Source organism: Manis pentadactyla, chromosome 7 (genome assembly GCF_030020395.1).
Source record: "Manis pentadactyla isolate mManPen7 chromosome 7, mManPen7.hap1, whole genome shotgun sequence".
Taxonomy (NCBI): domain Eukaryota; kingdom Metazoa; phylum Chordata; class Mammalia; order Pholidota; family Manidae; genus Manis; species Manis pentadactyla.
This window is the reverse complement of record NC_080025.1, coordinates 148,399,540-148,414,334: the sequence shown is the minus strand read 5'-3', so window position 1 is coordinate 148,414,334 and position 14,795 is coordinate 148,399,540. Positions and strand designations below refer to the sequence as shown.

The window sequence follows — 14,795 nt, the reverse complement described above, 5'->3', positions numbered from 1 at the left end:
GGCCACCGGGGGCTTTGTTCGGCCCAGGCCCGCCGGCCTGCGCGACCTGGGCCGCCTTTGTCTGGCCTGAGAAGCTGGGGGCCGGCGCTGCAGACCCCACGTTCATCAGATGATCAAAGGCCCAAAGCCTGGACACGAAACCTTTCTTCCCACCTCCTTTGCTTAAAAAGAATGAATTGCGCAGGGACCAAAGAATGCTGTTCCCAAGGAGTCTTGCCCGGCCCAGCGCGAACGGAGTTCTCCAGCCCCGAGCGCGGCCCCTGAGGGCCCTGCTGCCGGGCGGCTGTGGGGGACTACGGCCTGGGGCCTATCTTAGGGCCCTTTGAGAAAAAACAAGGAATAATTTAAATTCTTTCTCCACTGTCTAGTTTATTAGCAAGCAGACAATAATGCAGTTTGAAATCAAAGCAAACAGGCTCATGCCCAGCCCGGATTTCTGGCAGGAAAACACGTATCAATCTGTGAACTTCTTCTGCATGTTTTCTATTGCTCTGAATTTGTCTCTAAGTCAAAATTAATATTTTGCATCAGATTAGTTTTTAGATAGCATATTTCTCTCTCATTGAAGGATCTATAGCTCACATACAGCGATAATGTTTTCACAGCCCAGACACTTTCCAAGGTAACACTTCTTAAAATTTGTCAGTGGCATCTCTGTGCAGATTTTCTTTTTCATCACAATTTTTTAAAGGAATGGAATGTGCCAGATAGCTGGTGGAGTTTCCCAGAGGTCATGTTTGCTGCGTCATGCCCGCTGACGTTGAGCTCACTCCCAGGGCCGTCTCAGAAGACAGCTGCTGGGAAGCCAGCCGTGCCGGGCAGCAAAAATGCCGCCCAGTGCTGTGGGGTGTTTCAGGAGGCCCGTTCCTTCTGTTCGTCGGGCTGGGGTTTCATCCCGTGATGTGAACGCCCTTCTGTGTTAGCAGGTGTGCTCGCTCTGCCTGCAGGGCTCACGTGGGCTGGGAGTGTGTTCCTGAGGCATCCGACTGTGGGAATGTGAACAGATGTCCGGCGCCCACACGCCCATCTGTCCAGCACCCCCTTTCCATCTTGGCAATCTGATCTGTGACCTGTTTTCCTGTCTCATGGCGTCCATCAGTAAACATCTCCGTGTATAAGGAAGTATATGATCTCCACTCTACTTTCTGTCTGTACGAATCTGATGGTTCTAAGTCCCTCGGAGTGGGGTCCTGCGGCGACTGGTCCCGTTGTGATGGCTGGTTTCCCTGGGCGTAGCATTAGTCCTCGAGGCTCATCCACATTGTAGCAGGTGTCGGAATTTCCTTCCTTTTTAAGGCCGAGTAATATTCCAGCAGGTGGATATCCCACATTTCGCTAATCCATTCGTCTGTCGATGGACACCTGGGTTGCTTCCATCTTTCAACTATTGTGAGTCACGCTGCTGTGAACATGGTGTGCAAATGTACCTTGAGTTTCTGCTTTCAGTTCTTTTGGGCACAAACCCAGCAGTGGAATTGCTGTATCGTGTGGCAATTTTGTGGTTAACTTTTTGAAGAACTGCCATCCTGTTTCCCACAGCATCTACACCAGTTTACATTCCCATCATCATCAGTACGTGAAGATTCCGATTTCTCCACATCCTCTCCATTTGTAATTTTCTGTTTTCTTGATAGCAACCATCCTGATATGACATGGTAGCTCATTGTGGTTTTGATTTGCATTTTCCTAATGACTAGTGATGTTGAACATCTTTTCATGTGTTTATTGGCCATGTGGATGTTTTCTATGTAGAAATGTCCTTCTGTGTGTTCAAGTCCTTTGCCCATTTTTAAGTTGAGTTATTTGGTATTTTTTTATCGTTGAATTGTAAGTTCTTTATCTATACTGAGTATTAATCCCTCATCAAATATATGATTTGCAAATATTTTCTCCCAATCTGTGCTTTTCCTGTTCACTCTCTTGTTAGTGTCCTTTGGCACAAAAGCATTTAATTGTAATGAAGTCCAATTCATCTATTTTTGCTTCTGTTTCCTGTGCTTTTGGTGTTATATCCAAGAATTTTTTGCCGAATCCAATGTTCCCCTACTTTTTAAATAAAAGACGTTAACTTTTAATAGCAAGACAAAGTAGTAGATGGGAGACTAGCTTTGGTAAACCAAGAGGGGTTACAAAGGAGAAAGACTAACCAGACTCATTGGTTATATTGCCTACCATGCATGCTTGCACACAATGACTTGTCATCTTCTATAAATTATGATGTCAAAATATCTTTTTTTAAAAACCCTCCAGCTTTATTAATATATAACTGCAATATAACTGTGTAAGTTTAAGGTGTGGAAGGCGATGATTTTGTACACGTGTGTATAGCAAAGTCATTATCTCAGTAAGATTATTTAACACATCCATCACTTCACACAGCTCCGATTCTCTCATGGTGAGAACTTTTAAGATCCACTCTTTTAATAACTGTCAAGTATATAATACCATATGGGTGACTATCAGAATACCTTTCTTAAAGAATATTTTGTGGCTCTTTGAACTTTTTTAAACCCAGCACTCTCCCAAGCTGCACTGTCCAGTACAGCCATCAGCCACATGTGGCTGTTTAAACAAATTAAAAATTAAAAATCAGCTCCTCAGACATAATGACCACAGTCAAGTGTCCAAGGCCACTAGCGACCAGTGGCACCAAGGTGGACGGCACAGAGAACATCGCCGTCGTCGCAGGAAGCCCCACCGGGTCACAGTGCTCCAGAGAGCAGCAGTGAAGGTGGCCATCGCGCGTGTCCACCCCTACCTGTCTCTCCTCTCTGGGCAGCCACCACCATCTCTCGTGTCCCGGCCCGAATGGCCTCTAGCCTAGATGCCTGCTGGCTCTTCTCCTGCAGCTGTGATGTCAGGAGAGATAGACCCATCGGGCCTGTGTCGGCTCCTCCCACCTCACCCCAGGCCCTCTCTCTGCCCTCAGGGCCTCTGCACGCGCAGCTCCGTGCTGTGGGGTGCACCCCCCGCCCCCGGCCCCTCTCCCCTCATGGTCACCACCACAGCATGGTTCCTCTCTTTGGCGAATTCCAGGGCAAACCGTGGAAGTGCCATTTCAGTGTGGCATTTAGTGGCACTTCCCAGGGACAGTGTCCCGGAATACACAGGGAATGAGACAGGAAAAGCTCCTGTTCTCCAGGAATGGGGAAAAATGGGTGCTGTCCACAGCTTGCTGTGTGTAGGGGGTGGTGACGCCTCCGAGGACCCTCCGGATGTGGGATCCTGGGCGTGCCTTGCTCCCCACCACAGAGCTCCATACAGAGCTGTCGGCCGTCGGCCGTCGGGTGGGAGCAGGGAAGCTGGGAGGAGTTGGTTTAGGGTCTGGTAGCCCAGGCACACCGACTTGGGCCTGTCTGGAGCCACGGGAAGAGGGGGCATCCTAGCAGGGTGGCCACGGTGACGGATGAGTGGGCAGAGGGAGTGGGGCGGGACGGAGCCCCCTGAGGGTCTCTGGCGAGGGCGGAACCCCCTTGCCACCACACACACGGCCGGGCCTGTGGACGAGACTGGTTGGGAGAGGCAGCTGCCAAGAGCGGGGAGTCGGGGACCCTGGGCACACGGGAGGGCCTGCTCCCGAGCCATCCTCTGCCCTCCGGAACCCTGAGCTCCTGCTGACGGCTTGGCGGGGGGGGCCTCCCCGGCTGTGCATGTCCGCCTGCGTGTGGCCTGGGCGACGTGGGGGTCGGTACACAGCGTGCGGTGCCCAGGGCCTCCCTGAAGTGTTGTCTCAAGTTGAGATGCAGCTGTCCCGGTGACCGAGAGGGAGCTAGCCACGACATCTGCGCCTCGCCTGTCCCTCGTGGAATGCGGGGGAGCCTGCCGACGTGGAGGCTAGAACACGGGCTGTCCTTGCCTGACACTGTCCAGCTTTCCGGCGTCAGCAGCCCCTCTGAGAGCACCGCTCCCCCCAGGCCCCGGGGGCTGTTCCGCTTCACTCCTTTGGATTCATGATCATCACTTCTACTCCTTTTTTCTTAAAACTTATTTGATCGGTAACACAACATCTCCTTAGCTCCTCCAGAACATAGGATGGATGTTTCCTCTGCAAAATAGAGGGCTTGTTGTCCTCCGCACTCGACGCACATCGCCTTTTTACATTAAAGACAAAGAATAGGCTGGACCCTGCAGTTGCAAAACCGTCTGGATAAAAACCCTGTGACAGAATTTATGCTTATTAAGCTGTCATTCCTGAGCCTGGGTTGGAAGAATTTGTGTGGGGAGGCAGAGCCACGGAGCCCACGCGGCCCCGTCACTCAGGTTGGCCTGGAACCTCGCGCTCAACCACTAGCAAACTCCAAGCGCAGAGAAAGCAAACCTTGTAAAGAGCTTGGTTTTCTTTGACTTCCAACTGATTCTTTCATTGAACAAAATAGTTTTAATACTGTGATAATAACTAATGTTCTTTTAATGTTAACGTTTAATCCTAACACTTTTGATCTACAGCTAGAAATACCTCAGTTATCTTAAAAATGTATTTAACCAATATGGAAACTTCAAAACCAGTGAACCCAATGAATTAGAAGTTACAGTGGGAGAAACGGGTATTTACTGGGCAGCAACCAGATGGTACCCAGGTGGGCCATCCCCTGCAGCACGCCAGCCGACCACGTCCGCCCCACGTCTGTGCACGCTGACCGACCCCCACACTGCTGCCACACGTGGAGAGGAGCCAGCCTGACTGACCGGCAGCCGGCGCGGCGTGGGGTCACCACAGTGTGACTTTAAAAAGTGCCTTACATTTCTCTAGTGCTTGAGAAGTCACGAAGCAGCTCACGTAGGAAATCCCAGAAACTGCTTCTCTACCTACAATCCCCTGTGTCTGTCTTGCTCCTGTCTGGCCTTCTACACAGGATTTCTTTCCAGGCGTTAGAAGTCTCCGGCTGTTCACGTGCTGTTTGGCTTGAGCACCACGCCCAATGGGTCTGTTCATCTGAAGCTTAACATGTTTTCAGCAAAATGGAATTTCTGAAGAGAGAGCTTCCATTTCACATGCACCTGAGGGGGCTTCCTAGGTATTGGAGGATCCAGACGAACCCTTCATGTGCAGTAAAGCCTTCAGAGTAACAAAGACCTCACACACCTGCCCCCCCACCTCCCAGCCCCCACAACCTGTTTTATAAATGCAGATGTTCTGTTCTGGGCTCCACGAGGTCATGCCAATGCTCAGGGTCGCAGAAAAGGACCCAGCACCCTTTCCCTGTGTCTCTCTGTCCCTTATATGTGAGCTCTGTGAAGCTTTCCCTGCACACACGTCAAATGACTAATTATTCTTAATCTGAACACATGAGACAGTAGTCATCCACACCAGGCAATTTTGACTTGACTTAATGAATCCATTACCTCCCTGACTTCAGTGCTGTACACTTCTTTAAGCACTAATTTGATTTCCTCCACTGTTCAATTTTGGTTTCAGGCTAAGTTTAATTCTGAGCTATCTTCCCTAGATTGTTTCATATTTAAATAGCTTGTCCAGGGACAGCCTAATTAGGCTTTCTCCTGCCTTTTTCTCTCTTTCCCTCAAAAACAGTAGTCCAAAGGGTGTCAGAGAGGAAAAAAACAAGAAAGGTTTTATTCATGGAGGGTGGGGCGTGGCTGGGATGGCACCCCACAGTGGTGCCCACGGACAGCCCGTGCCAGGCATGGCCCAGCACTTCACGTGCCCCCAGCCGGAGCCTGTGAGGAGCCACCACACAGGTGACCTCCAGCAAGTGGCCACAGGGTGTGTGCAGCTCCAACACTAGTTTGATCATACAGACCAGCCCTTTGGAATAAAAGAGCTGTTGAAAGAGGTTTTAAAACCAGTCCAGGGACTAAGGGAAAGTACCGTGAGCGACCTTAAAAGGGCAGGGTTAACGTCCGTGCGCACATGAAGCCCTCAGCGTTTCATTTTGGAAGGACTGGGATTCTCTGTTGACAAGACTCTCCGTCCCCGATTCTCCTGAGACTCGTGACTCGGGCCAGGAAGTAACGCAGTTGCCATAGACGCTAACCGGCTGCCCTTGTGCCTGGCAGCCGGCACAGAATGTAACCGATCCAATTTGGTTCCGTTCCTGGAATCTGAAGTAGCATTTACTGAGCACTTAACAAATGCTGTAAACCAGGAAATGGCTGCGTATCGCCTCGGTGGGTCCCTGCAAAGACACCTCAGCGCTTTTCCCAGCTTGGGGTTTCGCCAACGCGGTCTGCCGCAGAGATGGGGGTGAGCGCACTGTGCCGTCCGGCGTCTGTCCGCAGTTGTGCAGACATCGGTCACAGCAAAGCTGTGTGTACAGTGCCCAGGAGCGGCAGCCTTTACCGAACGGTGCCGTCGCGGCTGCTGTGCACGTGGCAGGTGAACAGAAATGTCACACGTGGGACACAGCAAACATCTGCCCCCCTTGTGTGCTCTCCATGCAGGATCTGACTTAAGGCAAAGCTGTTCTCTGAAGAAGACTGTTTTTATGCATCCTAATTCCTGTAGTTCGCATGTGGCTCGGAAGGAGGGTACTCTGGGAGGACGAGGACGCACTCTTCATGCCATGGCCGCTGGGGGGGCTGCCACACACGGTGGCCGTGGGACCCTTTGGCTTCATTTCACCCTACTTTCCCCATTTGTTAGCAGGGCAAACTCATCCATTTTTTTCAGACTGTTTTAAATTCACAGATTCCCTTTAAATGAGATTGTATTTATTGTGGCCTCGTCAGCTTTCCAAACCTTAGCGCCTGGAGGGGCGCAGTCAAGCCACCCCAGGCAGTCGAGCCTTGTCTTCTACTTGCGAGAGTCTCTCAGCCAAGCCGCTGACCGCTGAGCTCCCTGGGGGACATCAGCTGCCCCGCAAGGACTCTCCTCCTTCCGAAAGCCCTGCCTTCAGGCTGGGGGCTCATGGTGTCCCCACAGCCAGGAGGATGGCTCCTTAGCTGGAGAGGCTGCCAGCCCAGTGCCCGTGAGGGGCCCGCCACCCCGATGGCCCACAACAAGCCGAGCACTGTGCGTGCGGCCCTGGCAGGCTCCTGGGCCTCCCCGTGCGGGTGGGACGCGGACCCGGGCAGAGCCCAGCGTGGGCGGGCGACAGCTCAGCTCCTGCTCTCCCGGGCAAGCTGCTTTCCCTGACGCAGTGCTTCCCCCTTGCCGTCCACGCATCCCTGCCTTGCTGGCTGCCAGCAGCTCCGAACTGGCTGTCCCCCCACATTCCGCCTGCCGCTGATGGTCACCCTGAAGAAGGCCCGTCGCAACCCCTGGCTGCTGGTTTGCCGCCGACACGAGCCATGGAACCAGAAGACAGACGCTCTGTGGTGGGGGTCTCTCCTGGGAAGCAGAGCTGCTGGGCATGGCCAGGGCGCCGCCCCTCTCCTTAGTGGGAACCTCACAGCGGGTGACACGCTTACCTGCCAGTAGGAAGATGCATGCAGGTAGCCTAATTTTCTGTTTCTTGAAATAAAAATAAAACCCTATGCAATTGAAATTAAAGCTTATATGCCACTTTCTGTGATTTAAAACATCCTTTAAAATGCCACCAAAAAAAAAACAAAGGAGCCAAGCCTTGGTTTCTAATGGCAACGGCTTGCTGTTGGTACCTGCATAGGTGTCTGATAACAGTTTTCAGCCTCTCTTGAGTCAGTGCTAATGAAAGCTGTGTGAACGCTGGCATCGCAGCTGCCTCCGGGTCTGCTGAGGGACGAGTGTGGTCACTGTCCACTGGCCCCTCGGCCAAAGGGAACCCGGCAGCCGGGGCACGGCTCATCCTGTGTGAGCTCAGCCCGCTTTCTCTTTCTTGCAGGCGCTAAAGAGATCGACATTGCCGCGACGCTGGAGCACCTGAGGGACCAGAGACCCGGCATGGTCCAGACAAAGGTACTGCCTGCAGCCTCGGGGCCCTCGAGCACTGGGGGCCTCCCTGCGCTTCTCAAGGGCCCGCCGCCCTGGGCTGCCCAGGGCACAGTCTGCGCTTCCACCCCTCCGCGTAAACGGGCGCAGCCAGCTGCAAGGCTTTGGGGCCCTCCAGCCCCAGGTCTGGGGAGGGAGAGGAACTTTGCATTTTCATAGAAAGACGTCGGTGACAAACCCCAGCACCCTTTAGGGGGATGTTCTGGATTCACTAAACAGTCCATCCAGACCCTCTGTTTCTGTCTCCCAGAACCACAGCTCTGCTGTGGGGTCATCAGGACAGAGGCCACCAGAATGTCCCCTGGGTGTGCTGGGGTCCCCCGACACCATGCTCACTAAAAAGGCCAAGTTTGCAGCAGTGGGGAAACAAAGCTGTCTGGTCGGCCTCGGGTCAACCAGAGGTGAGGTGAATATATAGGCTGTGCCTTTAGCATTCCGGAAATACCTGTGTCCAGTGTGGGAGCAAAGGCTCCCACGTGTGCCAAGTACCTGCACCACAGAATCCAGGCTCTGCTCTTCTCAAAGTCGCCCTCAGCCCATATGCCAACAGGGCTGACACAAAACACCTGAAATCATTAAAAATGCCTTACAAAGTCACTTCTTACACATAAGAACCCTCCTGTGACATCACGCCATCCAGAGGGCCTGCAGACGGTGACCAGGACCTGGTGTGACAGTTCTGGGACCGGGCAAGTCACCTGCCTCCCGGGTCCCACTGTTCCCATGCAACCGAGCAGTTGCAGAGCCCCCTCCATCCGCCTGGATGCCGCAGCGAGGCGCCAACAGTGTCACCCAGCATTGGCACTTGGCGGGAGGGGGAGTCCAAGCCCCAGTCACTCTGCTGAGAATCAAGAAGCCAAGGGTCGTGAAGTTGGGCTGAGCACACTGTGACCTGCAGGATCGTTTCTTAACATGCCACAATAGAGCCATGGCCTGGCTTTGAGGCAAAATTAATTTTCTCTTAAAGAATCACAAACCTCTTCTAAATAGAGCCAGAGAAGCCTCTTAAAGAATGAAGACCTCCACCCTAGTCTGGCCTTGGCCTGCGGCCCCAACGTCGGGCGGTTTGCCAGACCAGGGCCTGGATGGCGACAGAGCCCCCGGTGCCCAGCACCCAGCCTGACAGACAGCAAACGCCATTTTTATTTTTTAAAAAGTCACAGATCGCTGCTTTTCCACCTGGAAACAAGCCCCACTCAGCCCATGATGCCTGAAGAACGCCTTCTTGAGCCGTGGCATCCCTGTCACAGAGGGATGAGACCCTGACCCCGGGAGTGAGCAGCCGTATGGGGCGAAAGCTGGCAGGAGCCGCCACACCGTCCCTGCCACGCATCTGCAGTGCTCCTTAGGGAGGGGTGTGAGCACAGGTGCAGTTAGAATGGGTCTCCCCGTCTGCGTGTCCTGCTACCACATTCCTTCCTCCCACCCTCCAATGAAAGGTGCTTTTTTAACCAAAGGTCCAGACACCTTCCTTTCTGTAACAAAATTTCCTTCTTTACATTGGTCACTTTTAGAAATAGAAGCCAACTGACTAGTGCCTTCAGCCCCCAGGAAGGAACGGTGTCACGTTGGGGCGTGTGGGCTCTGCGTGGTGTGTACATGTGGCTCTAAGTACCGCCGTCCTCTGCCCGCCTTGTCTCTGCCCCTGGACCTCACCCCGCTCCCCGAGCCCATGCCCTAACCTGCCTTCTTCCAGGACACGGGGCCCGTCAGAGACTGGCCCACACCTCCCCAGCCTTGCGCCGTGCCTGGGCCCACAGACACCGACCACACGTGATCCAGTTCATACCACGGGCCACCTCCGGCCCACACCCTGCTCCATCATGCTGTTGCAAGTGTGCATTTCTGACTGTCTCTCCCCCTGTGCACACGTGGCTATGTGGGGTCTCCCCTGCTGTGGCATCTGCGGTCAGGGGCAGAGCCAGGGGCTGGTCTTCTCCGGGAGGGGTGTGCCCTGCCCCATTTGGGGAGGCCTGGGAGCCACCCTGGAGGGGTGGTTTCGCAGCTGTCTGGGGCAGCCTCTCACGGTGGCCCTGAAGAGTCCACAGTGAAGGCAGGAGCTCACATACCCACCTGGATAGAGCGCAAGCGGCCCAGGGCTCTTCTGCTGGCCCTCACGGCCCCGCTTGAGAGACAGAGAGGCTCAGGACTTGACCCGAGGCCACTCAGCTTACAGAACAGGGCTCAGCCCCACTCCATGTCCACGCCATTGGATGCACACATGGACTGAGCCACGTGGGGTACAGTGTTTGAGGCCCCATGCCATGCATGGCCAGTGCGTGTGGTCACTCCAGCCTTCCCCAGTCCGGGTGATCTGGCCCTGGGGTCACCAATACCAACCAAAGGCAGCGAGCGCCTCGCGTGTGAGCAGCACACGGCTGCCCTCCAACCTGGGCTGGCACACGGGACCTTCAGTTGTCACAGCGGCCTGGGCAGGGCCACTTCTGCCACGTCCCTGCTCAGCGTGGACACAGGCTGGGGCCAGACGCTTGCCAGCCTGACCTGCTGGACGTCCTGCCTCGGCCACTCCTCACACTGGGGGCAACTAACCTGGGAGATACCAGGGCCCGTGTCCGCGGGACACAAGTTGTGTTTTAGTGTGTTTTTTTCTCTTTTAGAGCATCTCGGCTCTCTTTCTGATTTCCTGTCTCTGCAAAGCCAGCCAGATCAGACACATTAACCAGGACGCTCTAAGCCCTTCCTGTTAGACAACTGTCATCTTGGATTGAATCTAGACCAAAGTGGTCATTTTGTCCTTTATTGTATTTATCTTCAAGGGCAGCTTATGCTGTTATTTTAATGGTTTCCTTAAAGTAAACTTCTATGGAGAAAGGACTTCAAACACTGGGCCTTCCCGGCTTGTGTGCCAGATTCCTTCCGTGACTTCTGGGCACCAGTTCAGCCCTCTGAGCTGAGGCGGCACCACTCAAACTGCGGGTCTGCACGTGGTCACCGCCCGTGACAGGGCGAGTAGCTGGCACCAGGGTGCACTCAAGTGCGGCCACGCAGCCGACACCCCTCCGTGGCGGAGCAAGGCAGCAGCTCCCACCTCATCGCGGGCCAGCCCTGAGGAGCCCGGCATGCATCCCTCCCAGGGCCCCTCACCCAGAGAGACCCGCCGCCAGCCGAAGCTCTCAGAGCCGCCCAGGCCCAGCAGAGCCCAGGCAGCGAAGCATGCTGCATCCCAGGGGAGGTCCCCTGGGGCTACACCGTCCACACTGTAGTGATTGAAACTGTGCCCATGGCCACAGGCCACGTCCCCGTCCCACTTGTCCCGTGAGCACAGTATGTTTAAGGGGCCATGATCCAGCCGTAGGTGCAGGCCGTGGTCTGCTGTCGCCACTCAACGTCCCGTAAGCACTGGCGGCACAGGATTCCCGTGGGCTCTGAGAAGTGCAGTCCTCGTCTCTTGTGCTGGTGTTTTCCAGCACGTGTCTACCAGGGAGAACATGTTTCACGTCTTCCTACTCGCCCTTTAGAGGTTATTTCTGAGCATAGACTTCTGCTGGGTCGAGATATAAACAGGCGTACGACATGTACGACACGTAAAACGGACTCCCACATTTTGGGTCTTCTACACACTTTCAAGTCATTGAGATCTCGGTCTGTCCACTGGCAAGTCAACGTTTTGAGAAGAAATAGCCTGGTGTGGCTGCTCACACATCATAAACCTGGGTCTTCCCAACGCCTCGTTCCATTAACAAACCGCTAGCTCGACGACAGGGACAGGAGGCGGCTTTCTGACAGGAGGTCGGTGGGCCCCCCTGGTGAGGCCGGGGCCTGAGCACCAGCCCCCTTGAGAAGCCACGTTCCGGATTCCGGGGAGAGAGGGCGGGGGCCTTGACGCTCAGCGAGGGGAGAGCGGGGCTGGGGGCCGTGCGCTCGCTCGGCTGCGCCCCTACAGCTCCAGCCCTGACGCGGCTGCCAGCAGAGCGGACACGGCGGGGAGCCAGCCGTCCACCCTGACCGTCGTCCACGGTCTCTGGGAGGAGGCGCGGACACGTGCCACCTTTGTACACGAGGACATTCCTTAGGCGTCAGGGTCAGAGGTGCCGAAGGAGAGGCCGTCTTCTGACCCTAAGTGAGCATTTGGTTATCTCGACTTTCTGTTCTTTAATCCGAGCTAACGTCTGCGTTTTTTTCGTACTGGACATTCGAACGAGACTCGTCACAGTGTTCTGATCTCCTGCAAGGGCCTACCCTGTCACTCGCATCATCGAGAATTTAAGCCACTGACAGGGCCTTCCTGAGCAAAGGTCCTCAGCTAGATGCTAGTGTACATCACTCATCCTCCGTGGCTGGTGTCCTAGTAAGGGCCTGATGGCCAGCGTCAGGTCTTCACTGCAGCACTTAGAGGCGGCCACGTGGCTGCTGAAGGACAGGAAGGGCGGGTTAGAGGAAGTGGCCTTGCTCTTTGCTGAGCCCTCATCTTTTAGAGGAACGGGCAGCCCTGACCGCTCCCCTTCACTTCTACCTGACAGTCTTGGCGGGTTTTACATGTATGGTGGCGGGTCCTTCCCGTGTGCCTGGAGTCCGTGGGCACGTGTGCTTTCCCAGGTCTTCTGCTGGGACAAGTTGTGGATGAGTCGGTTTCCTGGCAAATGCAACAGTCTGGCTGGGCTGCACCGGCGGGTGACTTCAGAGCAGTGTCGGCCCTGTGGGTCTACGTGAGGCAAGGACGCCCTGGGCGGTGGGGGGACTGGTCTCACGGCGGGCCTGTGCCCGCATGGAGCAGAGTGGCCGGCAGCCGTCCACACGGCGGTCCACACGCTCAGGAGCAGGCAGGGCACAGAGCCTTGCCCAGCTGCTGCCCTGCCCGGTTTCCACGGGCAGTTTCTCCCACTGTCAAGGAGCCTGTGCAGTTCAAGGAGCTCTGGTCGCCAAACCGGGCCGTGAGCACCTGGGGCCCTTCCCTCCTGCCCACAGGGCTGTGCCACGTTTGTTTTTTTTCCAATTTCTCTGTGTGAACTAACAGCACGGAGCTGGAGGCCGGGCAGGAAGGAGCCCACCCCGCTCACACCACCCCCTCCTTGTCCCACAGGACCAGTTCCAGTTTGCGCTGACGGCGGTGGCCGAAGAGGTGAACGCCATCCTCAGGGCCCTCCCGCAGTGAGGCGCAGCCCGGGCCCGGCGGGCGCTTCCGGGGACCAGGACCTCGTCATGCACCTTCTGGTGTCACTGTCTGGTTATGGGGTCCTTAGTACTCATAGTCAGCACAGTTTAGCAGTTAAAATGTGTATTTTTGTTCAACCAAATAATGATGAGGTTTGGGGGAGCACCCAGTTACAGGGGGTAGTCAATTCATCTATTTTCACTTTCTTGAGAGAAAGTTAGCTTTCCTTAAAGCACATCCACATTTTTAATGGTAAACAGTGTCACACTAATGACGCAGTAATCGGTGCGTTCCGTGTGGCCTCCAAGAAGAGCTGGCTTGTGACTGAGGATGACCCCCTGCCCCGGCAGGAGACCCGGGCAGTAGGTGAGGCCACCAGGCAGCTTCCAGCAGGAGAAACGAGGCTTGTTCTGCAGTTAGATCGGCAGAAGTGTTAACATCCTGCAGCTTTGGGGCCAATAGTAAGATCGTCAGGCGTCTCCCTTCTGTTCCTGTCCGGGCACTGCCGACGGCCCGTCTCCACCCCCACCCCCTGGGATAGGCAGGGGCCTCTGGAGCAAACGCCTCTCCATCCCGGAGGGCCCACCTCCCAGGCCGCCACCCCGGGAAGCTGCACTTGGCAGCCAACACTGAGACATGTTTTTAACTTTAAAACACGGGTTTACACCTTCGAAAACAGGTGCAGTTAATGCGTGCTTCCCTGAAGAGCGACAAATCAGGGAGCACAACCCTGGCAAGTAAAAAGCTCCGAGGGGCCTGGGGAGCGCGCCACTTCCCACTAGTGTCTGTGGGCCCCCTCGGGGAGGCCCTGGCCCTGCTGGCGCCCAGAGCAGGCCACAGTGCTTCCACCCTGTTCCCAGAAAGGAGGAGGCGAGGGGCGTCCACACGGGCGGCTGTGGGATCGCAGCAACTGGGAAAAGCAGTGCAGGGTTGCCCAGCCCCTCCCAGACGTCAGAGTCCTGGTCGCCTAGGCCGCCTGGCTGACATCACACAGACGCAGGCGTCTAGGGCAGCTTTCGGTTTGCCAAAGTAACACATACATCAGATCTGCCATCGGCCCCAGAGACAGAGCGATTCCAAGCGGGCCTGCGGGCGGCTCTCAGTGCCGCAGGCCCCATTTCAGGGGGGCACAAAACGCCTCTGCACCCTGTTGCTCTGCGCGCCACCATCTCCGTCTAAGTAGATGCTCATCTCAAAAACCAGCAGCTGGAGAAAGTGGCCTGGCGGGTGGGGAGAAATGCCAAAATATTGTTTATGTCTCTAAATGGTATTGTCGTGTACATCTGCTTTAATATGTCTGTGATTTCTTTCCCAGAGCTATTTCTCTATCTGGAATCTAAATAATTAATAGAAACTAATTTATCTGAATATAAGAAGCATATACCTAACTATAATTTCTAACTTATGTATCAAAAGAAATCCTCCAGTGTGAGATAAATATATTTAATTGTGCCAGATTAAACTTCTGATTTCACATCTGGATGGTCTTCATTTGGGGAGGCGAGAGAGCAGGTCTTTCCCACCCCCACCCCCATTTCCCGAGGGCACGGGCGCTGTCTCAGATCTGGGCACCGAGATGCCCTTCTACTTGGCGGTCAGGCTCGCCCTGAGGGCGAGAGCGCTGCTGAGAGGTTTCCACTAAAAAGTGACGGACAGTCATGGGCAGGGCTGAGGACGTGGTCTGAGCTGAGCATGGCCACTGAGTGTGGGGCGAGCGCATGGGCGGCCCGCGTGGAGGCCGCCTTCCCTGCCCTGGGCACCTGGGGCCACAGCTGTGCTCCAAACACTTCAAACCCAACCCCGGGGAACCACCCT

At 55.0% G+C, this 14,795-nt stretch overlaps 1 protein-coding gene across 3 annotated transcripts in view; it reads left to right on the top strand.

Moving 5' to 3' along the window:
- Positions 1 to 14,454, top strand: part of PTPRN2 (protein tyrosine phosphatase receptor type N2) — a 723,823-nt gene extending 709,369 nt beyond the window's left edge. For all 3 annotated transcript variants that reach the window (XM_036899584.2, XM_036899583.2, XM_036899582.2), the window contains 2 exons: positions 7,761 to 7,834; positions 12,909 to 14,454. In XM_036899584.2, the coding sequence (XP_036755479.2) occupies positions 7,761 to 7,834; positions 12,909 to 12,980 (146 nt within the window). In that variant the 3' untranslated portion in view covers positions 12,981 to 14,454. The remainder of the gene's footprint in view (positions 1 to 7,760; positions 7,835 to 12,908) is intronic.
- Positions 14,455 to 14,795: the final 341 nt, after the last annotated feature.